The sequence below is a fragment of the Bipolaris sorokiniana genome (genome assembly GCF_000338995.1).
Source record: "Bipolaris sorokiniana ND90Pr unplaced genomic scaffold COCSAscaffold_12, whole genome shotgun sequence".
Lineage (NCBI taxonomy): Eukaryota > Fungi > Ascomycota > Dothideomycetes > Pleosporales > Pleosporaceae > Bipolaris > Bipolaris sorokiniana.
Genome location: NW_006911906.1, coordinates 1077871 through 1105626, shown reverse-complemented (window position 1 = coordinate 1105626; position 27756 = coordinate 1077871). Strand labels below are relative to the sequence as shown.

The window sequence follows — 27756 nt, the reverse complement described above, 5'->3', positions numbered from 1 at the left end:
GCAAGGGTCGAGCCAGGTCACGACCCTGTAAAGGGGGAGAGAGAGAGAGCTCGATTCACGATTCATTGATATCAGACTGCTAAGATTTCATCTGCTCCGACCGCTCCAACCATTACAGGGCAAATGACAAATGAAATTCGTGGGCGGTGGTTCTACTCATAAGGAAAATCTGTTCCCAAAACCTTCTGAACTAATCGAAAAAGAGAAAAAGAATTACAGTGCATAGTTGAAGTTCCAAAAATTGACGTCTGCCTGCCAATATCCGAAGTGAAAAAAAAGGTCAAACACTCTCCTACTCCCTTTACAACAAAGAATCATCATAGCCTAAGCTCTGAAAGAATAGTTTGAGCCATGTTCTTGTACTGCCAGGTTCCTCCATCCACCTTCTTAAATTGGATACCATGCAATGTCAACAGAGGGACTTTGACGATCAATATCTCAAACACGAGGTTCATGTTGGAGCCCATGTCACTTTGTACATGCGTCGACGTTTCACCAGCAGGTACTGCACGTCGTGGTCGTCGCTCGTCACGGTCTTCACTGCCATCAGACTCATCAGTATTCGTATAGCTGCGGTCTGCGGGAGATGGTCGCGAGCGTGATTTTGGTGTGTTGGGATTGCGGGTTTGGTCCCGTAACTCTTCACGCTCCTTGTCGCCACCTATGAAGCCCCCAAAGCTGATTCTCCTCTTATGTCCTCCGACAGGTGGCGATGTAGATGGATCCATTGCTCTATTCATGTCGATACTAGGTGAGTGTCGACATCTGAATCCACCTTTGATTTCTGTCCATTCTACACCAAGCTGATCCAAAACCCTGATCAAGTCATCTTGAATGACGGCGAGTGGCTTTGTGCTGGTAGTAGAGACGCTGAACAGGCCCTTGAGAAAAACGGGCTTGACGGCATCTGGACTCCGACTGGCTTCTGCCTGCGCTTCTGCGAGTTCTGCGTCCGTCTCTTCGGGTACATTCGCTTCCTTTGCCTGCTCTCTTTTGGCACGTCGGGCCTGTATGCTCTCTCTTCGCGCATGACCCAGAGACTTCGCCCGCGAGGTCTGACTATGCCGTGAGCTTGAAGAAAGGTCGTCCGAAGCAGTATCATTGGCTGCTCGAGCCTTATGCGCACTCATCTCGGATCTGTCTGATCCACTTGTGGGTGGAGGGTTTCCAGGATCTTCTGAAGATCGTCCCCGTCGACTGAGTCGTCTGCGCAGATCTGCCGAGTTAACACTGGTAGAGCGGCCAAGTGCTTTCAGTTTGCGGGCGGCAGTGTTGCTAGTTCCAGGAGGTGAGAGCAATTCGGGCTGGTTATTGGCGTTTGCGGGAAGGTGTGAGGCTGATCCTGCATCGCGGTCGCGTGTCCGTCGAATACTAAAGCTCTTCCTTGGGATTGAAGTTGGGGGTGCAGAAACTGGCTCAGGGGGACCAGAAATCGCAACAGCTGGCGTGGGTGGTGGTGGCAACGGTTCCACCTTTTCCTTGTCATGACTGCGGTACTTTCTAGTACTAAAACGGCGCAAAAGACCAGCAGCAGCTCCCTCCTTCTTTTGCTGCTCGACTTGTGGGGGAAGAACCGGCGGCAGACTGTTCAGATCCACTCTCTTAAGACTGTCGGTAATGTCGTCCTCACCATGCGTCCTTGCTCTAGGCCGTGATCTCCCGCCTGTAGGCTTCTCGCCCGCCATTTCGTAAGTTGCTGAATTGGTATACGCAGCTGGCGGTGCTGGGAGATCCGGCATTTTGAGTGGCTTCTCTTCTGGAGCCTGAGGGATAGCCACAGGGCCTGGGTCGGCGGTCTCGAGCCGCTCACGATCTCTCTTTTCTTTGACGAGGAAGTAAACCGACAGCAGGGGGCTATATGCATTCACGGGGTCCAAGCCTCTCTGAATATCTTCAGAGGACGAGGCCGTCAATTGCTCTCTGCTCCCGATCGAATTCCGCCTCTTGTAAAAGTCAAACATGCCCCTCTTCTTCTCCGTATCTGGCGTCTGTGCGGTAGCCTTGCGTGCTGCCAGTCGCACAGCACGTTGATACTCTTCCGACTGGATAACGTTGGTCAATTGCGCGGTGATATATTCAGTGGTGCCAAAATCGAACCCCTGCATCTTCTCAACGACTTCAGGATCCAGGGGTAGTTGAATGGGTTCCCGGTGAGGCAAATAGTTTTCTGGGGGGCTGTTAAAGCCCTTTGTCAGCCAGGGATGGACCATAATCTCTGAGAGTGTCAGTCGCTGGGCGGGATCCGTCTGCAACATCCGGTGTATTAGATTGCGACATTCTATGCACTGTTAGTACAAAACGAAATATCGATTGGTGACCAAAGCATACCAGTAGAAAGCCATGGTGGATAGTCGACATGCCCCTTTTTGATTTTTGCGTGTAGCTGGGGCATGCTCTGGTCGTCAAAGGGCACCTTTCCGCAAACAAGGACATATAGAACAATACCAAAACTCCAGACATCGACTTCGGGGCCGGTGTACTGCTTGGCTTGGAGGAGTTCGGGGGCGGCAAAGTACAAACTTCCGCAAAAGGTTTTGAGCTGGTTCCGGGGAGAGAAGAGATTGCTGAGACCGAAATCGATAATCTTGATATCGCCCATTTTACTGATAAGGATGTTTTCAATCTTGAGATCGCGGTGGACGATACTGTTTCGGTGGCAGTAGTCGAGGGCACTGGCGATCTGGCGGGCAAACTTGCGAGCCTGCTTTTCCTTGAGGCGGCCGTGAGAGATGATGTAGTCGAGCATCTGACCGCCATTGACAAACTCAAACATCATGTACCAGTGGAAGTTTGTCCGGACGACATCTTTCATGCCGCAGATATAAGGGTGGCTCAGGAGGCTAACAATGGCGGCCTCTCTGGCGGTGCGGACTTCCTTGGAGTGGTCGGCTCGCTCGCGGTCAGCAGCGCTCTGGTGCTGGTCCTGCGACTGGCGAGGCACAATCTTGACGGCGGCCTAGAAGGGGGGTGTTAGCAGAGGTGGGTGCATTGTTAACAGACGCAACATGCCCACGGGCCAGGTCAACGGGCGTGGGACCATGTGGGCGGTGTGCAAAGGGACGCACCTGTTCTCCAGTGTCGACGTTCTTGGCGAGCTTGACCTTGCCCATACTGCCGGCACCGATTGTCTTGCCTAGCGCCCATGTTCCTGTGGCCGGGGCGGTGATGGTGGTCCTGCGCTTGTTGACGGGCTGTTGTTGCACCGTTCGGGCATCGACAGCTACGCCGTTGATGGGCATTGCGGAAGCCGTTGACGCGTCAGACGCATACCGCGAATGGCTTCGTCTGCTCGAGTCGGGGCGCGAGGGGTCCTCGGAGTGGCGGGAGGGCGGGTGGTGGTCCTGGGCGAGGTTGGACTGTTCGTGGTCGCGGCGGGTGACGTTGTTCAGGGCGGGCTGGTGATGACGAGTGGGCGTGGGCGCAGGCGCGTGAGGGCTGGGACGGACCTGGGAGGAGTTGGAGCGATTGGGACGGTCTCCAGACCTGCGCGAGGTGGAAGAAGTGCGCACGACAGCAGGCGAAGCTGGGGCAGCGGCCGACGACATGGCGAAGATGTGCTGGTGCCGGTGGTACGCACAATGCAGGGAGCAGACGTGGGCCTGCGAGGACCTGGCGCACTGGGCGTAGGGCGAGCGCTCAACTCGACCACGTCGGGCCTATGCAGACAGCTTGACGAGATTGCTGCGACTGTGCGAGCTGGGTCGCGGTGGGGACGGTATGTATGGCGGCGGCGGCGGGTGGGTGCCAGAGCCAGAGCCAGTGCCAGTGCCAGGGTAAAAAGGCTAGGGGCCAATGCTACCACGCCCTCTGGTGTCGCTGCCGACGGCGCTCTTTTTGCGTGGACTGGTGGATGGGCGGATGGACTGGTGGGTGTACGCACATGTGTAAATACACCGTGGGCATGCAGAGTATGTCAGGCAGTCGAGGGCGACGAGACGGCCGATGCGAGTCTTTGTTCCGGCCTATCGCATGGGGTGTGGTGGTGTTGGTGGAGGTCTTGTAGTAGCTATCATGCCGGCCGGCTGCCTGTGTCGACGCCCAGGCCCGCTGCTCCTTTGGGCTGCATGCCAGTGGGGTACACACTGCTGCTCCTTTCAAGGCACCGCATCCACCGCCTACGTACACACATACTACGACTACACACCTACGCACGTCTCCCAGACCCTATGTCCATCTGCTTGCATGGTGTAATACAAACAAAAACAACCCTGCCCCGGCCTACAAAAAACAACGTCCAATGCATCTACGCCCCTACCTACTCTCCTACCACTGCGGCACCAAGGGTCCCGGGCCTTGGCCTTGGTACACACCTGTCCCTTTGGCTGCTAGGCCGGGCGAGCCAGGCACAGGACTACATCATCGGGCCCACTTGTCGCTCTCTAGCTCCCTTTGTCAACGGCATCCAATTTGGGCGCCATGTACATAGGCCCTCTGCTATTATCAAGCAACAGGCTCATCCCCGACCCAAGGCGAACAGAGTACGTCGTTGCTGCCGCTGCTCGCCCTTCACCGTGCCTGTGCGTCTAAGAGGCCGCAGAGATTGTGACTGCCCCTCGTAGTAAATGACAAGCCGAGTTCGAGCCAATCACACACGGTTTGATTAGTCACCCCTGTATTGCTTACTCATCATCACCTCTGTAACTAACTTTCCCTCTCACCCCAACACCAACCAGCCGGCCAATGGGAATCACATGATTGATGCAATAGTACCACCACATCCTACCCAGCTCTCTCCCACTCCGACCAACGCATTGCACGACTTGTGCCCAGCCATCACAATGGCATACAAACGCACGCGTGCTCCCTCCCCGTCAGACACCCAGAAGCGCTCTCGCAGAGGGCCTTCCAAGTACGTCTTTCTAGGCACAGAGCTTCCAGAAGAAGAAGCAGACGATGGCGCTTTTGTGCCCGTATGGAAACAAACCGTGACCGACGAGCGCGGCAGGCGCAGGCTGCATGGTGCTTTCACCGGAGGCTTCAGTGCAGGGTAAGTTTTTGAGCCTATTCTTCTGCGAGCGCAAGACTTCTTGACTATGCTAAGATACTTTAACACAGTTGGCTCTAAGGAAGGATGGGCTCCAAAAACATTTGTGTCTTCCCGCGCCAACCGCCACAAAGACCAGTCCGCTGGTCAAGCACAACGCCCCGAGGACTTCATGGACGAGGAAGATCTCGCAGCTGCAGCCGAGTCGCGTCAATTGGAGACAGCGCACACATTCGCGGGTATCGGCGAATCGGGACAACACAATGATGATGGATTATTTGGCCTGTTCATGACCCAGGAAGAGACCATGGGTGTCAAGCTTGCCCAGAAAATGGGCTGGCGACGCGATCAGGGCATCGGTCGAAAAGTGCGCCGGAATGCAAACCTGGAAGATGGTGCAGCCGGCGCTCATCAAGACTCTGTACATTTGTTCGCGCCTCCAGATGCGCGCATCATGACCATGCCAAAAGAGGAGGTGCGCCGCAAAGGCTTAGGCTACACTTCGGAGGCACAGCTGAGAGTCGTGGGCGAGCAAGCCGAAGATCCCTCTTCAAAGTTCAGCCTGCACTATCTTCCAGGTCCCAAAAAAGTGCCCAGTGTCAAAAAGCCCACAGCTAACAAGTCCTCCTTCGGCGTGGGTGTCCTCAACGACACTGGCTCTGACGAAGAGGATCCGTACGAATTGGGCCCTAAGATCACCTTCAACAAGACTATCGGCAAAGAAAAGAAAGGGAAAAAGCCGAGCAAATTTGCCAAACCAGGGGCTGCGGAGAAGCACGTCTTTGTTTCCAAAAAGAATACATCACAAGCTTTGGCTTTAATAAGTCGACCTTCTATAGACGGAAAGTCTCCGCTCAGGGGGTTTGTATTCGCAACGGGTTTTACCGATGTTGCACGAAAGCCAAAATATCCACCCCCAAAGATACCTCCGGGCTGGAAGTCTTCCAAGAGTGCGACATCAATTGCAGAATCAAAGGAATACCAGTCTGTCGCAGATGCAGCAAAAGCATCCACCCTAAATGCAAAAGATCGCTCAGCTTTGCTTGGTGAGAAGCCTCTGCCCGGAAAGTCTATATTCGATTTCATACCCAAGGACGCTCGAGACCGCCTTGCAGCCCTGTCTGGCAAAGCCGATCTTCCCCAAGGTCTTGGAGAGTCTGCTCCCGAAGGACATTTGCCGGCAAACAAAGCAGAGACAAAGAATCTATGGAACCTCGTGCCGCCTCTTGAGAAGAGTCTCGCTACTGGTGCTCTTGCAAAAGGTGCGACTGGCTGGATGCCTTATGCAGAAGATTTGGACAAGCGCGCACGTTATGTCGGCTTCCTGGAGTTGCGAGCTGGACTGAAAAACGACTTACCAGACCGTCCCGATGGAGTTTCGGTCTCAGACTGGGTCAAAGAGTTGCAAGAGTTTGCTCATGCAGCACAGGTTTTCAAACCAACTACTGGCATTATGGCATCGCGATTTACCTCATCGTCATCCTCTACGATAGGCGGAAGTAATGGCGGCGGTGCAGCTGATGACAATCTTCTAAGGCAGCCTGCAGCAAAGCCAGAGGATCCTGCTGAATCTGCTGCAAAACTGGGCATGTATGGTCCGATGACGCGAAGTGCCTTTCCTTTTCACCCTTCTCGGCTTTTATGCAAACGCTTCAACGTCAAGCCTCCGCCAGACATGCCATCTGAGTTTGAAGAGGGCGAAAGCAGCTTCAAGCCACATACTGAGGAGGCCGTGTCCAAAGCGACAATGGATAAACTGCAGCATGAGTTCTTGACGAATGGTTCCACTCTTCAGCGCCCAGCTTGGATGAATCAGCCAGCTGCAGCTTCTGCTCCATCTGTTGCAGCTCCTGATGTTTCTGCGGCGACCACTATACAGACGGAGCACGCGACTGTGGATGTGGAGAAGAACGATGCACTTTTGAATAAGAGGGCGTCTGAAGATGTATTCAAGGCTATCTTTGGTGACGATGACGATGACGATGACGAATGAGGATGTCAGACTTTGTGTTTGTATATGCATGTTAGTAGACTTTTATTCAGCCTAGGCACTCTCATGTTTTTTTGTAGTCTGGCTCCGCCAATTCCACCCAGAAGATTTTCTCTTAAAACATAGCACATCCCATTATTCTCGTTACTTCATACCTATATTACAAATAACCTTGCAAGTCATCCACCAACTCCGAGAATACACACACACACATAAAACCCACAATCATAACCACAACCTTCTCACACCTTATCTTCTCTTTTCCTCTTCCTCACCGCCAACCACCTCCTCCCCCCATCATACACCTTCCTTGTCCAACTGCTCGTAACAATCTTACCCTCAAATGTGCCACTGACCCAACTAAACAGCACCAACAACGCCGCACTCGCCCCAAACACGTACCCGAAACTCTGCCAATAACTCCCCATTTCAAACACCAGATCCTTGAACTGAATGCTAAAATAACCCGTCATCAGCGTCACAGGCGTAAACAGAATCGTAATCTTCGCAAGCAGCAAAGTGACCCACGTAAGCCGCTCCACACTGTACGATTCCTTGATAGCAATAAGATTGAAATTCATCATAACAAGCGATTCCTTCTGATCAAGACACTCCTGGATCTCGCTAAGCGCATACAGCACAATGCGGTCTTTGAGGCGCTCAAAGCGGACGCGGGCGGCAGAGCTAAATGCTACGCCTAGTAGACTATCTGCTTCGGGGATGAGGGCGCCAGGAGGTAACGACGTCGTAGTAGTAGCAGCTGGGGCCTCGCCGAATGCGTAAGTGGAAGACAAGGAAGCGTCACCGGAGAGGATATGCGAGTTCTTGAGTGAGGCGAGCGTGACTTCCTGTTTGCGCAGGACGCGTTCGATGATGAGCTCGTAACTTTGGTATACGCGTTTTAGGACGCTGAGTTGGCAGCCGATGTGGTGGAGTTGGTCGACATGAGTGAGGTTGGCTTTGACGAGCATTTCACGCCGCAAACGGTCGAGTTCCGCGCCGTAGCCTTGTTCGCGGCGGGAAATGATGTCGAAGGTTGCGCCCCAGTCTTCGAAGAGGTAGTAGAAGAGGAGGCCGGGGGCGTCGGTGGGGCGGTGGGCGGTTTCTTCTTGGCTTCTGCCGAGGCGCTGGCGGAGAGGGAGTTGGACGAGGGCGGCGTCGCGGAGGGGGGTGGGTGCTTTGCTGAGTTGGCGGAAGACGTTGACGAGGTTGCGGCGGGTGGTGAAGAGGGTACGCAGGTCTTGGGCTGTGAGAGTGCCGTTGGAGAAGGGAAAGGGGTCTTCGGAGATGGAGATTACGGTTTTGCCTTCGCAGAGGGCGAGCCAATTCCAGACTCGACTGCCTTGGGGTACTTCTCGGCTTTGGTCTGCCCAGTCGTCGTGGTGTTGAGTGTTTACTGGTTTGCTGCGTACGTTATATAGTGCGTTATAGCCGATACACATATCTATGCCTCATTTAGAAACATCCTTTTCCTTGCAGTCTATCTTATCAAGAGGTGGGGTTGCACAAACTCACATCTTCGACCCTTGTCGACAGTGCTCCAATGCCATACATCATTCACTAGCTGGTAGTGGCCCATATCCCGCACCATCTCCATCTGTGTAGACTGCATCATGCTTGTCATACCAATACTCGATTCTTCGTCCAATATCTCTTCATTTGCCTGTCTCGCTCTCTCTCTGACTGAAGCGTCCTTTTCACCGCTGCCTGACTTGTGTGATATCAATGACCTCAAAGTTGAAGAGCTCTTCTTCGCTCGCAGCGAAGTCCCAGTGCGTGGATTTATGGGATCACTCTTCATCAGGCCCATGAGACGTGGTGTAAAGTCAAAGTGTGTGGCCAGCGTCCGGATCAAATCCTTCTGGTTGTAAGGCATCCATATGTGAATCCATCGTGTATGCAGCTCTGTTGGTCGTGGTGCGTTGAGCAGTGTCTCATACGACTGTGCATCAAGGTCGAAAGCACAGTAAGCTTTGTCTTCACCAAAGTCAATACAGAAATTGTTACTCCGAGGATCTCTAGTCTGCCTGTCAAAGAGATCAAAGTTGCGTTCTGAGTCAAAATCTCGGAAGCAGTATTGGATGTTTTCGTCTTCAAGATCCTGGTAGTAGGCTGGAAGCTCCTCTGCAGGTGATGCAGGTCTGAAAGGAGAAGCCATGGCTTTGGGTTTGGAAGTGGGCAAATGCGGAGGCTGTCGCATGGTAATGGTAATGATAGTAACTCGATCTCTTGCTTAGATGACGATCATATCCACAGGGTGCAAGGCTGGCGATATGAATTTGTGCTGTCACGTTCGGTGATCGTGGGTCGTGTGTATTGCTCAACAGGCACATCACGCGGCTTCGTGAGCAGGCAGACAGGCACCTGAACAAGAGTCTCACTTTGTCGCAAGCTAACCAGCCTCGAAACTGCTCGTGCAGTTTTTTCGGCTCTTCATCGTGATTCAGTTACGAGAGAAGAAGTCTCGTACGCAGTGTTAGGCTGTTCTCAGGCAGTACAAGGCTTGGTGTCGCGATCGGTGCGCTTCAGAAGGGTGACCTCGCGACCACATCTCGTCCACCCATCCTTACTGCGTGTTGTTTTTGATAAGCCACTCTCACGAAAATAATCTGAAGTACCGGCGGAGGCGGCGGAAGTGTTGAGATGCTATGCTCAACGAACATCCTTTGTACACCGAGAGCATCTGGAAACCCATCAGCCACCCCAATGACGTAGCCTCTCTCCCCCATGTGACACGCGCAGAAAATAGATCACAGATAAACGAAAAGCCAAACTCCTTACCTAGCCCATCCCCCCATGTCTCAATGAAGCACAAGACAAGAACAACCTGACTCGAACACAAAAAACGCCTCGCACCACACGCCTCGCACCACACGCTAGACCCTCTGATCCCAGGCTCCCTTACTTACCTCGGCCAAAAGCGGATTGGACCCCCAACATTCCAAACACGCAAAAGTCCCACCCAACTTAAAAAACTACACTACCAAGGTAGCAGTAGCTTCATGCAGCGGGCGGCGCGAGCAAATATACCATAACAGGCAATTGCGGCGTTATTACCATTGATCACAGCATCTGGGTAGGGCCTGAACACTCGTTCATGGTTGCCCCCTGGGCGCAAAAAAACCCACACACTCATGATTGATGATCGACGCATGAACTTTCTCTCTCTTGCTCTCTTTCTTTCCCAAATAAGTAACTTTTGGGGGCTGTGGGCAAGTGAGAATGTAGATGATCACTGTGGATTACTGGTACATCCTGGGCCAGTCTGGCAGATGGGTTGATCCTTGTATTTGGGAGATGGGTGGCTTGATTTTGCTTAACTAAGTAACTGTAGATCATGGTGGTGGTGAAGAAGAAGAGAGAAGGAATGCGCTGTCACTTGCGTCCATGTGCGTAGTAGATGTGTATGTGTACATGCATACAGCTGAGATTCCGCAAAAGCAGGGAAAAATTAAAAAGCCCGAAGACCGGCCGTCCGCGGGTTCTTGCTTCACGGGCGGTAGTGGCGGACAACAACAGGGGGTGGGGAGGGGAACGGACGGAGGAAGAGGTGCTCTGGCTGCTTGCTTTCTTACGGGAGTAACAACCCGGAGCAAAGAGTAACACTCCGCTGCAATCTACGGTTTTGTAGGGAGTTACTGTTTTGGGTAGGTCTTGGCACGGATTTGGGCTGCGACTTCGTCCTAGGCTCGCGCGGACTACGGCGTGTGCGTGAGGTCCGGCGGTCGTCTGACTTTTTTGTTTATGGCTATTGGTGGTGAATTTTTTTCTCCCTTTCTCATGCTTGTTGTAAGAGAGTGTGAGGAAGATATAGAGAGGGGACTGGAAGGGTGCAATGTCATATCGCATAGTATGCTCAAGACATGGGAATCGGTACATGGAAGTGTAGTGTTATAGGGTGCTGACGTCCTTGTGCACAGTGGTCAGAACAGCATCTGTGATTACCGCTCAGTAGCTGGATACCTTCGGGAGGGAGAAATTCCGCAGTGTAGTCAGAGCCTATCCATCACTAATTTGATTGAATCGACGAAATTGATGAAGACATATTTCATTTTCTCTGGTGCACACTTTTTTTCGTCATCGCACAAAAAGAAAATAGTCAACCCACGCGATCTATGCAACATATTACAATCGAAGGATGAATGTCATCTCTATATGACCCATAACCTAGCCATTTATCCCAGGACCCCCAAAATCAGTCCGGTGTCTATTTCGTTCCAAAAATCCCAACACCATTATCAGTCACTGCAAAGAAGCAAGAACGCACAAATTGAAACAGCCAAACATATTCCCCTCTTCAAGCACAAAAAATACAATATTGTATTCACGCAAATCAACGCTACGCTATGCTCACAGTGAAAAGAATAACAACAGAACTAGCACATGCAATGATACGTATACAGGCGAGTGCTAAACACAAAAACTGCCAAATCTCAGGCCCTCCCCCTTCCAACGCCCCAGGGTATATATCTACTGCTACAATGCTGCATGCTTCATGCTCAACTCCGTCTTTTGCTCTTTCACTCTACAAGTCTAAAAACTCTATAGCTCAATAACTTCCTGCGCCGAATCTTGCAGTGGCTCCGTCGTCGTCGTCGATGAACCAAACACTTCCTTAATCTCATCCGCGTCCATGGTGCTGACAAAGGCGCGCTTGACAAACTTGAACCAGTGCTTGGATGGCTTGTGCTTCTTGTGATGTTTGCCCTTCTTGCCCTTCTTGCCCTTTCTTTTTGCTGCGTCGTATTCTTCAGTGGTCTCTTCACCGACATCATCCTCAATATCCTGTAATTCTTCTATTTCAGTTGTCTTTTGCTCATTTGATGCAATCTTGCGTGCGTATTCGACCCATCGGCGCACGGTGAGATCGGGGAATCCCTTGTCTTTCCGTGTATCGTATTCTACTTCAAAAATAAAATCCTTTGGATGTGGCTCGGGGCGCGGCTGTTTGCCCTGGTGCTTCTTGTGCTTTCCTTCCTTCCACTTGTTGTTCTCGATCTTGCCCTCTGAGTTGATACTGAGTCCAAAAATGGTGGCGACAGACAAGCCATTTGTAGAAGTACTTAGGCCATCGGATGGGTCGGAGGGAGGCTCAACATAATCGTTGTTGATATGCGTCAGGTTTGCGTAGTATTGAACAATACGTGTCCACGTAAGCGGTTGAGGTGAATAGGCCGGGCCAGGAGGAGCTGACTTTGACGGTCCTTCTGGAACCTTGAACTTGTACTTTCGTGGCCCCTTTTTGTCCTTCTTGCCCTTGTGCTTCTTCTTCGCAGTTTCCACTTCATCCAAGTACTCTTCATCGTCAAAACCATCGTCGATGGAAATTGGTTGCTGATTGGCAGAGCTCTCGATTCCCGACGGGCTGCTAGGGCTTGAAGCCACGCTCAAGTGTTCTAATCCGGATATGTTGTACTCGATAATGCGCAGGGTCGGGAAGTAATTGGGTACTACACTGGGAGAAACGTGCGATACCGCGTAGCGTTCGGCGTATTTACCCCCGATTTCCTCGAGATATTTCTTCTTCTGTTCTTTCTTATCTTTTGACGACTTCAAGACGTTTGGCATGAGCCACGCCAATATCGATTCTTCCTCGTCATCTTCTTCAACGTCCTGTTTCTTAGACTTGTTCGATTTTGCTGGGGGAGCGGGCAAGCGGGCCCAAACGTTGCGCAGATCCAACAGATAATCAGACGCCGACGCTAGCGTGACCTCGCCATCGACAAACAAACTTGTCTCATTGTCCAGAGAAGCCGTGTTCCATGCAGCCTTCATCCTGCCGTTTTCGGTGTCCTTTTCAATGTGATCAAAATCCTGCACTATGAAGTGATCAATGTTCATGTGTCCGTAGAGACTGCCGACTAGGACATCCCTAAACTGGCGCACAAAAAGCGCATATTTTTGCCAACATGTCTCGTCCCAGCTCTCCTTGCTATCGACGCGAGCGGGGGGCACATGGCCTAGAAGCATGGCCTTCATGCCACGCTCTCGTAGGATCTGGAGCTGAATGCGCAGCCATTCCATGTGTTCGTAGCCGGGTTCGTGTTTCTTCGCGCAGCCGTCGACAGCCGAGTTTGACGTGAAGAAGTATCTGAAGGTGTTAGAAAGTGATCAAAGGTGCATTTTCTGTTGTCACATACATGGTGTTCAGGCTGATAGCAGCCAGCTTGCCGGGGATCACCTCGACAGAGAACCATCCACCCTGCTGGAACTGATGTCTTTGTGCCTCGGGTATGAATCCGCGCCAAATGTCCAGGTAATTCATTGTCCAAGAATTTGGGCCGCTAGTGAAGATGTTATGAGGCATAATGTCGTTGTTGCCAAAAGTCGGCACAATGGGAATGACAAAATCGTTGGACCCATGGCCAGGCCTGGAATTTCCAAAGACCTCTACAAACTTAGAGACCATGAACTTGTTCTGGTCGACAATCTGATCGTGTGTTCGCGGTATCTCCTCGTCATTGTCGTGGCGCGCCGAGTCGCCTGTCCATATGATGAAGTCGATTTCATCCTTGATGTTGTCCTGTATCCATTGGAACGTCTGGTTGACAAGGGCAAAAGGAGAGTCGCAGCCCGTCGTCTCTGCGCCGTAGATGCCCGCGGGCCCTCGCTTGCGATGGCATGCTGCATCGGCTGTTGTGCTGGAATATGTCTTGTAGAAAGGGTCGGGGTGGAAGTCTGCACAATGACGTGAGCTACTGGCAAACCGCGAAGGGACCTGGCCGACGTACCCGTGATATGGAGGAACCTCCCCGTGAGCCTGCGGGCGCCATTCGCGCGGCTGTTTGCGTCTACCGGGCCTGGATTGCGGCTGCTATCTGCGTCGCCAACCGCGTTAATAGGCGGGGCCGCGGTCGCATGGTGTACCCAGAAGAGCAGGCTGCTGATCAGCGCGTGCTTTGTACACAGCATGACTACGATGACTGGAGAGCGAGAGAAGAACAAGAGACAGCCCGAGCGACTCTCTACAAGCGTCTTTAAGAGTGTCGCGCGACTGTATGACCCCGAGTCTTTCCAGAAACACCGAAGACACCCTGATGGCGCCTGCTGGAGAAACCAAGGCCCAACGCGAAGCCACGCCTGCGGGCACGATCCTTCGCAAACCCTTGCCATTGGAGCGTCATCGCCCCAACGCTAGTCACACCCACACCCCTCCCCCAGACATGAACAGACATGGCGGACGCCGCACATGTCTTGTTCGTGTGACTATCTCAGACAACAGAAAAAAACCACTCACCACATCACACCATGCCTCACATAGCAATGACATGTCGACAGGAATAACGGCCTAGCAGCTTCATTGCCCTCTTGCCCCCACACAGATGCCTAGTCTACTACTACACCACACCACTCAGGCTGACGTCGGCCTTCGTAGACACCATATTCTCTACCACGGAATAAATGACAAGACCCCGTGTGCCACAAATGCCGCAAATGCCCCCATCACCAGTCCTTGAGCGATTTTCTTTTTGGTATGCGCCGCCCCACAACAAACAAACACCCTTGGTCACACCCTCGCGGGCAATGTCCATGCAATACAGGAACAAGTAGAAGAAAAAGTAGAGGTAGAAGAGCAAGTCAAAAAAGTCTCCAACGCTGCCCTGCCCGTACCTAGTCATGTCTTGAGTACTTCAACAGAGCCAAACACCTACGCTATGCTGAAAATATACGTGACGCCCCGTCACCGTGAAAAAGAAAATCCAAAACTCCCATATGATGATGTTGATGATGATGATCAATCCCGGCCGTGATATTCACAACAATCATGTGCCGCCTCTGTGCGACCAACCTCAAGCCCCATTCTTTTGTCCGTTGGTCGCCGTTGAACTTGCCGCTGGCTTCTCCGAATTCAGCATCTTGAGGTACATGCCCTTAATCGCCGGAACAGTCACTCCGGGCCGAGGCCAGTGGTTGTTGATCGTGTAACTCCTGCTGCTTGTTAGCATGTGCACTACAACATCGAATCGCTGAACCTACCATAGTCGCTCCTCGAGCTCAGCATTGTCCCGAGTTTCTGCCCGAATAAAGTTGCCAATCGCAATCAGCTCAATCTTCAGTACCTTGACCATGGCATCCTTCTGTGGATAGTTCTTCGGTGTCGCCTTCTTGAGCCGGCTGAGATTGTCGCGCACAGGCCGAAGCCGCCGCTCAACAAACTCCTCTGGCTTCTTCTCCTTGACCTTGGGTGTCTCAACGCTGCGGTCAGGCACTTGGCTCTGGCTGTGCGAACGTGGCCGGTCCTCGGATAGACGGGGACGCTGTCTATCCACGTCGCCACTAATCTTTCGCCGGTTCTCTGGCGTCCCGTTCCGGTCGGCATGTTGCTGCCGACGGTCAATACTTCCTCGGTCGTTGCGGTGCTCCTTGCGATGGCCATCAGAAGGCCGATACTGGTCGCTATGCCTAGGGCGATCGTCGCGGTTCCTGTCATGATGGCGTCCATCTGTTCGGCTATCGGGACGTCGGATGTCGCTGCTGCTGTGTGCACGGTGCGAGGGACGTTCCGAATCACGTGACTGCATGCGCCGCATCGCACTACCGGGTCCAGGACTAGCAGCACCGCTCGATGCCTTCTCTGCGCGACGTGCCATGCCAAGATGATGCTTCTTGTTGTTACGATGATGGTTCTCCATCAACCGCTTGATGTTTGGATCCGAAGTGCTCTTGTCTTTGAGAACTGTAAGGAGGTAGTTCGCACGACGGACCAAGTGTACAGCTCCAGGAGACTTGGCATTCTTGTCTTCGCCCTTGGTCCGCTCCTCCTTCTTGTCGACACGGTGCTCCTCTAGATAGAACTTGTCCGTCAATCCCAGTTCTGGATCATCGCGGATCGGAATCCATGCTCCGTAACCATGGCGCTGAATACCAATACAGAGCATACCGTCCTCACGCGCACCCCACGAGCAAGAATAGCTTGCTGGCTTGATGGCGTCTGGTACACGGAAGTTGCGCCAGTCTGGAGTTGCTTCGACCGCTTCTTTGAGAACACGCATCTCTACGGGCCGCTCAAGAATAGTCTCTGCGTTGACCTTCTTCACATCACCATAATCGAAGAGTACGGCCTTTTTGTCCTTCTTGGTAAGGGCACGCTTAGCCTCAATCTCTAGGTTCTTGAGTCTAGTCTGCTCCTCCTTGACAAGCTGTGTACTCTTCTCGATAATCTCATCCAGAGTGGCTTTGACGACGCCCATGTCGCGACCGACCAGTCTAGCTGCGCGCAGAATCTCATCGCCACGCTCCTCAAGCGAGCCATAACGACAGTACGCTGTGATGAGATTGCGTGCCTCCTTGGTATTGAGCGGCCGCTTCGGATCACGCTTGATGTTGTCGTCTGCGTCGGATTGGTCGTCGTCATCGACGTCGATCTGAGACGCCTCGAGCGCGCGTTTCTTCGCAGCTCGTTGTTCTCGTGCGCTAGCTGAGGCGGCCTTGCGCTTCCGAGGTGCATTTTCTTCGAGCAGCTTTTGCGTTTCCTCCTCGTCTTTACGCTGCTGAATGTCTGCTTTGACAGCTTCAAGTTCTTCCTTGGGAATGATATCGTCCCATTCGAGATCGATCTTGACATCGGTGTATTCAAAGTTCTTCAAGAACTCTTCACCACCGTCAGATGTGAGACCCGCAGCCTGCTCTGTCTTGTGTTCTTCGGCATTCTCCAAAACGGAGTCAATGTCAAGCTCCTCAAGCTTCTTCTGGTTGCCGGACTGCTCAAACATCTTTTGTCCGCGGCGCTTGAGAATGTTGTTGATATCATCAGCAGAGTTTGGCTCGGCAGCAGCACGACTCATCTTGTCGTTCAGCTCCTTTTGCTGACGATCAGTCACACCACGCTGAATTGTGATGAATTCGAGCATGCGCTTGTTTCGAGCGCGCTCCAGAATCTCCTCTTCAATGGTGTCCTTTGAGACGAGACGATAGACGCTCACAGGCTTCTGTTGGCCGATACGATGAGCACGAGCCATGGCTTGCAAGTCAGCCTGAGGATTCCAGTCGGAATCAAAAATGACGACAGTGTCAGCGGTCATCAAGTTGATACCGAGACCACCAGCCCTAGTAGACAACAAGAAGCAATAGTCCTCGCTGCCGGGAGCATTGAAATGATCAATAGCAATCTTTCGCTCTGCCGCTGGGACTGTTCCATCCAGGCGCTGGAACGCGTAGTTGCGCAACTTGAGGTAGTCAGTCAGGATATCCAGCATGTGGACCATCTGACTGAAGATGAGCACGCGATGACCGTCGGCTTTCAGCTTGCCGAGTAGTCGATCGAGCAACATCATCTTACCACTAGAGGTAATGAGCGCTTTTAGCGTTTCCTCCTTTGAACAACCGCTCTTCACAAGCTTGCTCTCAGCGTTAGGGAAGAGCAGAGCGTGATTGCTAGCCTTCTTCAGCTCCATGACGATGTTCAACAGAGACTGCTTGTGGCCAACACCTCCCTCGTTTAGAGCCTCGTAGTTTCGGGTAAGGATGTTCTTGTAGTATTCAAGCTGAATGTCGGATAATTCAACGCGGAGAATCTTCTCAGACTTGGGAGGCAAATCATTCTCTACCTTCTCCTTGGTACGACGAATCATATAAGGTTGAATGGCAGAGCTGAGTTCGGCAAGCTTCTGGCTGGCGTCTTCCGAAGACAGATCAACATGCTCGTCGACAGAGATCTTTCCCGGCATCAAGAAATCCATCAACGCAGCTAGTTCGCCTAGCGTGTTTTGGATAGGGGTACCAGTGATGAGCAATCGACAAGGTGCATTGAATGCCGTTAACCGTTCATAAAGCTGTGACTCACGATTCTTCAATCGGTGAGCCTCGTCAACAGCAAGGAATTGCCACTTGATGCTCTGCAAGAACTGCCAGTCGGCAAGGACGTATTCGTACGTGGTCAAGAGGACATTGAACTTGACCTTCTTTGGGTTGTTGTCTACGAGAAGCTCCTTCTCCTTGATGATATTGCGGGCCTCCTCTCTACCAGTGTAGATGACATAGTTGACATCGGGGGTCCAGTTGTTGAACGTGTCTGCCCATGCAGGCATAGTAGACAGTGGCACAACGCAGATCATTGGTCCATCTTGTCTACGGTCGTGCCTTAGCCAGTTGATGAATGAAACGGTCTGTACCGTTTTCCCCAGACCCATCTCATCGGCTAGGATGACATTGGTGCCTCGACACCAGTTATGCGCAAGGAAGTTAACACCTTGAAGTTGGAAGGACCTCAGTTGCCCAAATTTGATGTAGTCGGGCTGTGTATCCATCTTGACAAACTTCCTGCGTGTATTGGGATTTGACTCGCGAAGATCGGAGGTAGGCCGATTTGCTGAGCGGTCGAGATAGCGGTCGATTTCAGTCTGTGACAGACGGCTGACGAGCGATGCCGGTTCCCATGTGCAGAACTCATACGTCAGTCCTTTCCCTGCAATATTGTTAGCCAATCTAGATGAGGATTGACGCGGACAAGCTTACACTTGACAAAGTACTCTGTCTCATCCTCACCATCCCGCGTGTCAATGACACGCTCGACGATATGAAAATCAAGCTGACTCTCACGCTCAGCTTCACGCGCAACCATGTGCTGTTCAAACTCTTCTGGGTCTTCGTTCTTGCGGCTGTGATAATACATGTCGTTCTGGACTGGGCCCTTGTAGTAGTTGTCCAGTTTGCGGATGCCTTTATAGGCAGATGCTGTCTTGTAGTCTTCCCATGTTGAATGGTAGTGCGCCTTGTCTTGCCATTTGATCTGGTGCTACATTAGTATGGTGGATAGTGTTGGCAAGCGAGTGTGTTTACCAAATATTCAAAATCGTGCTTGTCAAAGGATGGATCAATCTCTGCATTTCATTAGCAAGTGTCGACACAAGCCTTGATTGTTCTCTGTTACCTAATCCATCTTTTGGCCGATGATCGAGGATCTTGTCGATGACGGGGCCACTGTCTTCAACAGCGTTCGCCCAGTAGGCCGAGGTCATCTCGTCTTCCTCTTCCGCGAATTCATCTTCATCGTCCTCTTCGTTGTAATTCGCCACCTGGGCTGTGCGACGTGCAGAAAATCGGACCTCGGCTTGCGAGGGAGGCTCACGACCTGCAGCAACGGCATGCTGACGTTGGCGTTGCTTCTTGGTCGGTATATTGCGACGGGCTCCAACATAGCCATCTGACTCTGAATCGGAGCCAGTGGAGCGATAGACTGGTGTTGGTTGGTTCGAGGCTAGATGGACATATTAACCCTGCTCTGGACAGGAGGGGTATGGGTAGACAAACTCTTGCGCGAGGCTGTCCTCTGCCGCTTGCGTGGCTGGTCTGAATCGTAATCATCATCGTCTTCTTCTTCATCACTGCTATCAACCTGAGTCATATCAGTACTGGTTTCTAACATCGACTGAGGCTTACTTACAACGCGACGACTAGGACGGGCGCGACCCTGGGGTGAAGTTAGCTCACATACAGACGGAGCTTGAAGTTACGTACGCTGCGACGCAGGCCATATAGCTCTGGGTTCTGCTCAATGTAATCTTCTTTTTCAACGCTTGCCTTGCGCTTCGTCGGCCTTGCCGACTCTTGGGACGAGCTCCGAGCGCGGTCGCTCTCTGCCTGCTCAGACGGCGGTGAGTCAGAGTCGTAATCGCCATCCGGCTCGCCCTCGGCATCCACGTCCTCAGAAGAGTCTGAAGCAGCAGCTACCTCGTCGTCCTCGTCGTATTCTTCTCCCGGCGCGTCGACATCGGAGACGTGGGCGGCTGCGGCGTGCTCTCTCGCGTCGGACGTATCGCTGTCACTGGAGTGGGAGGAGCTATCGGCAGCCATCACATGGGCAGCAAGAGGCGACAAATGACCGTTTGTGTATGGCAGGGAAGCAACATGGCCCGGCGAAGAGGGCATCATGATGGACGCGGCTGTAGAAGATGGTCAGCACGATATTTCAAGCTCCTGTGGGCCCCGGGGCCCCGGAGCAAGTGCGTTGAATAGAGCAGAATTACGCGACTCCGAATAAACAGAAAGCGACCAGAAACAAGTGCAAAGAGGCGAGCAATGGAAGAGTGATGAAATGCGGTAGTGGTGGATGAGCGCGTGATGGATCAAGGGCAGTGGAGCGGTGTAAGCCAGGCAAGGGGCCGGCAGCGTATGGGAAGCGGTAAAGGACTGGCGAAAGCGTTCTATACGTCGTGAAAGGCCGTGCTATGGGTCCGAGGCGGGTTGTGGGATGTAAGGGCGTGGAATAGTGATGGATGGATGGACATGGGCGAGGCCAGGACCAGGCACGTCGCGCAGGGCCGAGGTAGAAACGCACGCGATCAAAGACTCAAAAGGAGACTGTACTCACAGTCCATGCTCAAGACACCCTCGATATAGGCGGGGGCGGGGGTGTTGTCTTGGAAGGGTGCAGGATGGGTGGTGGTGAGGGTTGTGGAGTTTCCTTATGGTCGGGGCTTCAATCCAGCAGCCAGCGACCTGCGCGCTAGTGACACCCGCACCCGCCACCAATCAGCGCCCGCCCCAAAACGCTTACCTACCACAGTGTGAATGCGAACAACGTCAGGCCTGGAGACTACCCTGCGGCCCATCTCCACACCGAAAGACGCCTCCTTCACACTTCTCCTGCCCAGCCTGCTGGATTCTCCTAGTCCGCCCGACGCCTGCACCCTCTGAGCGCGTGCCAGTCTGGGTAGCCATCTCATCTGGTCGAGTCCTGTGTGCGCCGCCCTGTTCTTTGCCCATCAAATTCCCCGCCTACGCAGTTTGCGCTCGCCGCCGCCCACAGTAATCCGACATCCACGCCAGCAACCGCGAACATGTCTGACAAGCTCACCCGGTACATTCCATGCCACTCTTTTCGCCTCTGCGCATCTCCAACTGACTTTGTTCTAGTATTGCCATTGTCAACTCAGACAAGGTACCCCACTACCCCTCCACGCACAAAATTTGGCCATTGCTAACCAGCCATGTGCGCCATGACAGTGCAAACCCAAGGCAAGCGCTACCCTCCCACGCTCCTTCCCTCTTGCCAGTCTGCTAACCCTACCCAGAAATGTCGACAAGAATGCAAAAAGTCCTGCCCAGTGGTGCGCACCGGCAAGCTGTGCATCGAAGTAGACTCGTCTTCCAAGATCGCCTTCATCTCCGAGCGACTGTGTATCGGATGCGGTATCTGTCCCAAGAAATGCCCCTTTGACGCCATCAACATCATCAACTTGCCCACGAACCTCGAGACCCAGGTCACCCATCGATACTCGGCCAACAGTTTCAAGCTGCACAGGCTGCCTATGCCCCGTCCTGGCCAGGTGTTGGGTTTGGTCGGTACAAACGGTATCGGAAAGAGTACGGCGCTGAAGATTCTGAGCGGAAAGCTCAAGCCTAACCTGGGTCGCTTCGACAACCCGCCAGACTGGGAGGAGATTCTCAAGTACTTCCGTGGTTCTGAGCTTCAGAGTGAGTAACTCCACTACTATGCAGCACGCGTCTAGTTAACGAATCATAGACTACTTCACAAAGGTGCTCGAGGACAACCTCAAGGCTGTCGTCAAGCCTCAGTATGTTGATCAGATCCCCAAGGCTATCAAGGCCACCGACCGATCTGTGGGCAACCTCATCAAGGCCCGCTCCCAGATGGAAAACCTCGACGAGATGATCGACGACCTGGAACTGCGACACATCTTCGACCGTGACGTCGGTCAGTTGTCCGGTGGTGAGCTGCAGCGTTTTGCCATTGCTCTGGTGTGTGTCCAACAAGCCGACGTCTACATGTTCGACGAGCCGTCCTCTTTCCTCGATGTCAAGCAGCGTCTTGCCGCCGGCCGAAAAATTCGCAGTCTGCTTCGCCCTGACGACTATGTCATCGTTGTCGAGCACGACTTGTCGGTCCTTGACTATCTCTCCGATTTCATCTGTGTTCTCTACGGAAAGCCTGCCGTCTATGGTGTTGTCACCCTCCCTGCGTCGGTCCGTGAAGGTATCAACATCTTCTTGGATGGTAACATCCCTACCGAGAACCTGCGTTTCCGAGAGGAATCGCTTCAATTTCGAATTGCCGAGGCGGGTGATGAATACATGACTGACCACAACCGTGGTTACTCATACCCCAGCATGAAGAAGACCTTGGGTGACTTCGAGCTCAACATTGAGTCTGGTGCCTTTACCGATTCCGAGATTCTTGTCATGATGGGTGAAAATGGTACTGGAAAGACGACCTTCTGTAAGATGCTTGCTGGTGCTCTGCAGCCTGATGGTGACACCAAGATTCCCAAGATGAGCATCAGTATGAAGCCTCAGACCATCACCCCCAAGTTCCAGGGTACCGTCCGACAACTCTTCTTCAAGAAGATCAAGGCCGCCTTTTTGAACCCACAGTTCCAGACTGACGTCTACAAGCCTCTCAAGATGGACGACTTTATTGACCAGGAAGTGCAGAACCTCTCTGGTGGTGAATTGCAGCGTGTTGCCATTGTATTGGCCCTTGGTATCCCTGCCGACATCTACCTCATCGACGAGCCCAGTGCGTACCTCGACTCCGAACAGCGTATTATTGCCTCTCGTGTCATCAAGCGCTTCATCATGCACGCCAAGAAGACCGCCTTTGTCGTCGAGCACGATTTCATCATGGCCACGTACCTCGCAGACCGTGTTATCGTCTTTGATGGTCAACCAGCCGTCAAGGCCCGTGCCAACAAGCCTGAATCCCTGCTTACTGGCTGCAACAGCTTCCTGAAGAACCTGGACGTCACCTTCCGTCGCGATCCCAATTCGTACCGTCCCCGTATCAACAAGGACAAGTCCCAGCTTGACCAAGAGCAGAAGCTGAGCGGAAACTATTTCTTCTTGGAGGATGATAGTTGAAAAGATTTTCAATAAGCGGAACACGCCTCCCTCGCAGCGCCGCCCGCACGGGCACGTCAAGACCGGGGTGACTAAGAAGGGCAACAAAAAGCGTGGGTTGAGAGCACGCGCTATAAGCCTTTTGGATGATGAGGCGGCGGAGGTGGTGGAAGAGGATGAAGACGACTGGATTCTTGGCAGCGGTCGGACCTCCTGCGCTCACTAGTCAGAATCTCTATTGGATGGATTGATAAATGACATGACAGACAAAATAGTTGGTTCGGGTCAAGCTAGGTGGCCGCTGCGATACTTGAGGGGAGATGAGGTTGTTGTGGTATGCATATAGCTCAAAAGTAGGCGCTCAATTGTAATTTGTGTAAGCGTTGGCTTACTGTGTATATTCAAGTGATGTCTAGCTTTTATGCTTCGAGTGGAGGGAATATAGAAGATATTGGTCACGTGGTTCGATGCGCATACTTTGTCTATTTTCTCTCAATACATGCACGCCGGAACTCTTTTTTTCTTACCACCTGCATCAAAACACCTAGCACGCATTAACCCACACTTTATATACACATTCTCACATACCAAAAAGCCCGCAAAAGACAAAGGAATAGTCTTGTATTCTTCGTCCCATCCTTTTTCTCAAATACGAAGAAGGAAAAGAACAGAGAGAGATGAAAAGGGGGGGTATCAAGAATCCCAAAAAAAGAGAGTACGAAAGAAAAAGAAAATTCTACCCCAGAAAAACGGTTATTCTGAGTAATGTGTGCGTTTTTATCCAAGTGAAGTTTGAAAAAATAAAAATAAAGGAAAGGGGTGGGGGTATATATGTATATGTATGAAAAGAATCCCTAGACTCGAAAAAAATTGCTTCTCTGCTTTCTTCTTGTTCTTCTCTCTCGCTTCTTTATCCCTTTACTATCCCATTAAACCCTTCTCATGCACGCCACATAAACTCTTCAGCCATAGGCGTCGTAGGCAACCGACCGTTGAGTTCCAAGTTCGTATTTAGGTAATCAGCATCTTCCTCCTCTTCAGAGCGTTTACTTGCGCTGGAAAGCGGGGTGCGCATGGGACTCGTTTGCATTGCTAGTTCGCCGTCGAGGCTTGCGGAGAGGGACTTTGTATCGTCGTCTGCTGGCTGGGTGATGGCCGTTGTGGGCGGCGGCGAGGAAGCGGCATCTGTGGAGGCTTTGCTGGCTCGTTTGCGAGCGCGTTCCTGACGAGCTTCTTCTCTCTGGCGCATGAGTTCTTGTTCGTGGGCAACGGCTTTTGCGCGGCGCTCTTCGACGTCTTTGCGCTTGATGACTTTGCCGAGGGCGTCGGATGCTTGGATCAGGCCGTCGATGCTGATGGCGTGGTTGGTCATCTGGTGGTTGATGTAGTGGTACACACCGGCTGGCGTATCGCATTGCAAGAGAGCCTTTTCGTTCAGTTTGAGAAGCGCGAGTGCGATTTGGAAGAGGAACGTGGATCCATCGTGCATGCAGAGGACAACATCCCAGACGCGGAAGAGCGCTTCGGCGGATAAGCAGTCAGTAAAGACGGACAGGAACCATTGGAAGGTCAAGGCTTCGAGCTCGATCTCAAGCTCATCGAGATGGGCAGATAGCCTTGGCAAGATTTCAGCAACGTATTGGCGAAGCACAGACTGGTCAGCGCGAGACGTGAGCAGATGCTGGTCATAGTAGTGCTGGGGCAAAATCTCCTCAATCATTGCGGTGAGGACCCAGAATGCATCTTCAGGCGTGGGCATAATGAGCAGCAAGCATGCAGCGATGAGGTTCATGCCTTGGCAATAACCAACTTCTGGATTGCGGCGCGAGTAGGCGAGTAGCACTTCCTGCAGCTTCTGTACGCCAGGACCAGTCCGGAAAAAGATGTTGTCAGTCAACGTGCGGGTAATGTCCATCTGGATTTGAGTTGCGATGGCCGGATCGTCCTCGCCATTATTGACCAGGTCCTCATAGTAACCCGGCGTGCGTAGATGCAATGCTCCACTTCCTTCAGCCCAGATGGCAGCCCTCATGTGGACGGGAATGCCCCCAAGGACAAGACGGCGAAACTCTTGCCATTTGGCACGGCCCACTTTACCCTTGTTGCCGAGGCCTGCAATGCCGACCAGTTCGCCGTCTGAGAGAAATGTCTCGGGCATTGCGTTGGCCTTGCCATTCTCCCCTATGCTGGCAACTTCGCCTTCGCGTTTGTTTTGGGCGCGCACTTTGCGCAAGAAGTCGTTCCATTTGACAGTTCTTTCTTTCTGGAGGTTGTCGTGCAGTTCACTCATCTGCTCCAACAGGGACTGTACGGGGTCCATCTGACCCGGATACGGGCTGATGGGTGTGGATGGGCCAGGTGAGGTGGCAGTGACGGAAATCTCTGCATTGCCAGAAACGATACGAGACGGTGATGGCTCTGGGTTGACGCTGGTAGTGGGCACAGATCCCCGCTTCATGAGAGTGATTTGAGTTTGGCCAATCTTAAAAGAAGATGTCTCGCCTTCAGCAGACTCTACTGTGGTGATCGGCGCTGCTGATGGGGTATGTGAAAGCAGCTCAGTTGGGTGCGTGGCCAGTTTAAGGTAGTCAGCCCATGTCTTGCTCGCTGACTGACTGGGCTGATTGTCTGAGTCTGAACTAGATGGGCGTATGCCAGTGCTGTTCTGATCGCCTGCAACTGGAGGACCGTCGACATGGTCGGCGTCGTCTGCTTTTGCGAGACTATTGAGTGCAGTTCTGCTGTCGTTGAGTGACTCGACATTGCTGCTCCGTTTTTGCTTGATCAGCGTAGCAGCAGCTTCGCTCTGTCTCTTCTTTCGGCGCTGGTCGTAGATGAAGCCAAATCTATCAGTCAAGTACTCGCTACTCCCGATAAATCGGTTATGTTGCTGCACAAGTGTTGGTGGACGTGAGTCTTCGGGTAAAATGCGGTCCATTTCCACAGGACCGAGATTACTCAATCCACGGGTTGGCTGGGATGGGGCAAGGCTACTGGACACGGCCTTGGGCTGATCTCCAGTGATGCTCTTAATAGTCCCATTCGGGCCCAATGCACGACCTCGTTTCTGCGTGCTTGTTAGAGAGGACTTTGCAGATTGGGCAGTTTTTGTCGAGTCCATAGAGGGCGCTCGGTCTGCAGCATCGGAAGCGGTAGTTTTGCGCCCTCGTGCTGAGCTTGTTTTACTAGGACTTGCGGAGCTATTGCCCGCCACCATTTTCAACGCCCAACTCGCTAGTGAGGATGACGAGGACCTACGCGCCGACGCATCTCCGGCACGATCTTGGCTGTTGAGTCTGCGTAGGGCGGGTGCTGCGCCGGCAGCGGAGGGTGGTACAAAGGTATCGTTTGCGAGAGGCTTGCGAGGCGGCTTTGCATTACTGTTTGCACGCGATCGTGGTCCAACTGATAAACCGCCGATATCCCGGTCAATATGGCTGGCGACGGATGGTGCCCTGCTACTCTTCCTGCTTGTTCCTGCCCAGAGATAGCCCTTCCAATTTGACTTTGGACCATCGCGCTGGGCGTCTGACGCGACCGAGTTGAGCGACATGACATCTGCCAGGGGCGTTGCTGCAGTGCCCATATCTATGCCGAGCGCATCTGGGTGCTCAGCCAGTTCGTCTTCCATGGCCCTTGCAAGCCTATCCTCCATGGGATCGTCGGGATGCAGTCCGGCGGATGCACTGTCGCCCCTTGTCCTCGTCTTGGTGAGACTGTTGCCGTTGTCCCTAGTCTTGTCGAGCTCCCGAAGCCTGTTTTCAATGTCCATGTTGGAGACTTCGCACTCTTGCAGCATTTTCCTCAGCATGCGCTCGCGCTCCTCAGCTCGTCTTCGCAGGGCAGTAATTTGGGCGTCGCGCTGGGCGAGGTCGCCTGCGAGCTGCTTGACCAAGGCGACGGGGCCCGTGTGGCGCAAGGCATCTTGTATGTTTTCATCGGTGGCAAAATGTAGGTTGCCTGGGACGTTTGCAGTCTCTGTTGGAGTGTCGTCGAAGAGGGCGGATCGGTCCTTGGTCGAGGATGAGGCGGCGACGAGGCTGCCGACAATCTCCTGTGTCGACTTGGTGACCCTTCTCACCGTCGAGGTTGGTGTGACGGTTTTGTTAAAGTCGGGCGAGGCGACTGCCTTGAGGGCGTCGGGCAGTGCGGGCGGCCCATTGGGTAGGTCCTTGAGGTCATCGTCGGGGGCGGGCGTGGATCGAAACCAGGCGTTGAGACGGGCGTGTGCCGGGGAGGCGTCTGGGCTGGGCGACAGTGAGGGGAACGAAGTGAGGCTCTTTGTGTCGACTTCGGGCTCTGGGCCTCTGCTGCGGCTGCGGCTGAGAGAAGCATTGGAGGGGCGCTTGGAGGGGCGGACGCGCTGCAGACTGCGGTTCCTTGGGCTGGAGACTGTTGATGTTTGCGAGGCTGTCCGCACGAGATCAGCGGCGCGCGGGTTGTCTAGGGCAGCCATGGGTGTCAAGCGTGTCTGTGGGGGCACACATTCGGGAGGCTGTGGAGGAGAGGGAGTGGAGGAGAGAGAGGAAGGAGGAGTAGTCGTGGTAACGAGTATAGGTAAGTGTTTATGTTTGGGAGAGTGTATATGCGTGTATGTGTGCGGATGCGGTTGTGCGTGTGCGTGTGTGGGTGGGGAGAGGGGGTGCGTCATACTACGCGGATCTGGCGACGCCGTAACAGTGCCCGCCCGCGTCGTCGAGCAGCAGCAGCAGCAGCAGCACGACTTTTTAGCTACAAGGGGACATGTGGCACGACTGGGGCCCAAAAATACCTCGGGCTCAGGGGACACAGGATAGACAGTGTGCGAGCTGCACCAGGCGGATTGGCAGATTGCTCGCAGCGCAAGGGGCGCACTCACACACGCACGCGGATCTTGGGATGGGCGGGGGGCACTAGTCATGGCAGCCCTACCGTCCTGCCATGCACACGCACACGCCCGACACCACCACCCCGGGCCTCGCTGCCGATCACGACGCCCTATCCA

The 27756-nt window shown here is 53.1% G+C and overlaps 7 protein-coding genes across 7 annotated transcripts; 1 reads left to right on the top strand and 6 right to left on the bottom strand.

Annotated features, from left to right (window-relative positions):
* Window positions 1-41: 41 nt before the first annotated feature.
* Window positions 42-3999, bottom strand: COCSADRAFT_192547 (uncharacterized protein). Its single transcript, XM_007704763.1, has 3 exons — window positions 3066-3999; window positions 2329-2956; window positions 42-2278 (listed from the first exon to the last, which is right to left on the bottom strand). The coding sequence occupies exons 1-3, from the start codon at window positions 3543-3545 to the stop codon at window positions 318-320; spliced, it is 3069 nt and encodes a 1022-aa protein (XP_007702953.1). The 5' UTR covers window positions 3546-3999; the 3' UTR covers window positions 42-317.
* Window positions 4000-4778: 779 nt separating this feature from the next.
* On the top strand, window positions 4779-6977 carry COCSADRAFT_173983 (uncharacterized protein; the record flags this gene model as incomplete). The annotated part of the gene is made up of 2 exons (XM_007704762.1): window positions 4779-4987; window positions 5042-6977. 2 exons carry the CDS (start codon window positions 4779-4781, stop codon window positions 6975-6977), a joined length of 2145 nt encoding a protein of 714 aa, XP_007702952.1.
* Window positions 6978-7216: 239 nt separating this feature from the next.
* Window positions 7217-9132, bottom strand: COCSADRAFT_28984 (uncharacterized protein; the record flags this gene model as incomplete). Its single annotated transcript, XM_007704356.1, has 2 exons — window positions 7217-8370; window positions 8490-9132. The coding sequence occupies 2 exons, from the start codon at window positions 9130-9132 to the stop codon at window positions 7217-7219; spliced, it is 1797 nt and encodes a 598-aa protein (XP_007702546.1).
* Window positions 9133-11123: 1991 nt separating this feature from the next.
* COCSADRAFT_148624 (uncharacterized protein) lies at window positions 11124-13983 on the bottom strand. Its single transcript, XM_007704761.1, has 3 exons — window positions 13706-13983; window positions 13115-13652; window positions 11124-13065 (listed from the first exon to the last, which is right to left on the bottom strand). The coding sequence occupies exons 1-3, from the start codon at window positions 13884-13886 to the stop codon at window positions 11517-11519; spliced, it is 2268 nt and encodes a 755-aa protein (XP_007702951.1). The 5' UTR covers window positions 13887-13983; the 3' UTR covers window positions 11124-11516.
* A 305-nt stretch (window positions 13984-14288) lies between these two features.
* Window positions 14289-14678, bottom strand: COCSADRAFT_234082 (uncharacterized protein). Its single transcript, XM_007704760.1, has one exon. The coding sequence runs from the start codon at window positions 14591-14593 to the stop codon at window positions 14312-14314; it is 282 nt and encodes a 93-aa protein (XP_007702950.1). The 5' UTR covers window positions 14594-14678; the 3' UTR covers window positions 14289-14311.
* An 86-nt stretch (window positions 14679-14764) lies between these two features.
* Window positions 14765-19844, bottom strand: COCSADRAFT_96653 (uncharacterized protein; the record flags this gene model as incomplete). Its single annotated transcript, XM_007704759.1, has 8 exons — window positions 14765-14903; window positions 14952-18378; window positions 18429-18702; window positions 18753-18793; window positions 18844-19170; window positions 19224-19308; window positions 19357-19383; window positions 19431-19844. 8 exons carry the CDS (start codon window positions 19842-19844, stop codon window positions 14765-14767), a joined length of 4734 nt encoding a protein of 1577 aa, XP_007702949.1.
* A 3565-nt stretch (window positions 19845-23409) lies between these two features.
* COCSADRAFT_148619 (uncharacterized protein) lies at window positions 23410-27339 on the bottom strand. The gene has a single exon (XM_007704758.1). It carries the CDS (start codon window positions 27226-27228, stop codon window positions 23713-23715), a length of 3516 nt encoding a protein of 1171 aa, XP_007702948.1. The 5' UTR covers window positions 27229-27339; the 3' UTR covers window positions 23410-23712.
* Between the last annotated feature and the right edge of the window lie 417 nt (window positions 27340-27756).

Bases quoted from the DNA above. Each gene is read 5' to 3' on its own strand.
- COCSADRAFT_192547 (XM_007704763.1), bottom strand. From the start codon at position 3,545: ATGTCGTCGGCCGCTGCCCCAGCTTCGCCTGCTGTCGTGCGCACTTCT. The intron at 2,957-3,065 runs GTGCGTCCCTTT...CCCCCCTTCTAG, and splicing joins ACGTCGACACTGGAGAACAG to GCCGCCGTCAAGATTGTGCC. The intron at 2,279-2,328 runs GTATGCTTTGGT...AACAGTGCATAG, and splicing joins TCCACCATGGCTTTCTACTG to AATGTCGCAATCTAATACAC.
- COCSADRAFT_148624 (XM_007704761.1), bottom strand. From the start codon at position 13,886: ATGCTGTGTACAAAGCACGCGCTGATCAGCAGCCTGCTCTTCTGGGTA. The intron at 13,653-13,705 runs GTACGTCGGCCA...GTCATTGTGCAG, and splicing joins GAGGTTCCTCCATATCACGG to ACTTCCACCCCGACCCTTTC. The intron at 13,066-13,114 runs GTATGTGACAAC...TAACACCTTCAG, and splicing joins GCTATCAGCCTGAACACCAT to ATACTTCTTCACGTCAAACT.
- COCSADRAFT_234082 (XM_007704760.1), bottom strand. From the start codon at position 14,593: ATGACTAGGTACGGGCAGGGCAGCGTTGGAGACTTTTTTGACTTGCTC.
- COCSADRAFT_148619 (XM_007704758.1), bottom strand. From the start codon at position 27,228: ATGGCTGCCCTAGACAACCCGCGCGCCGCTGATCTCGTGCGGACAGCC.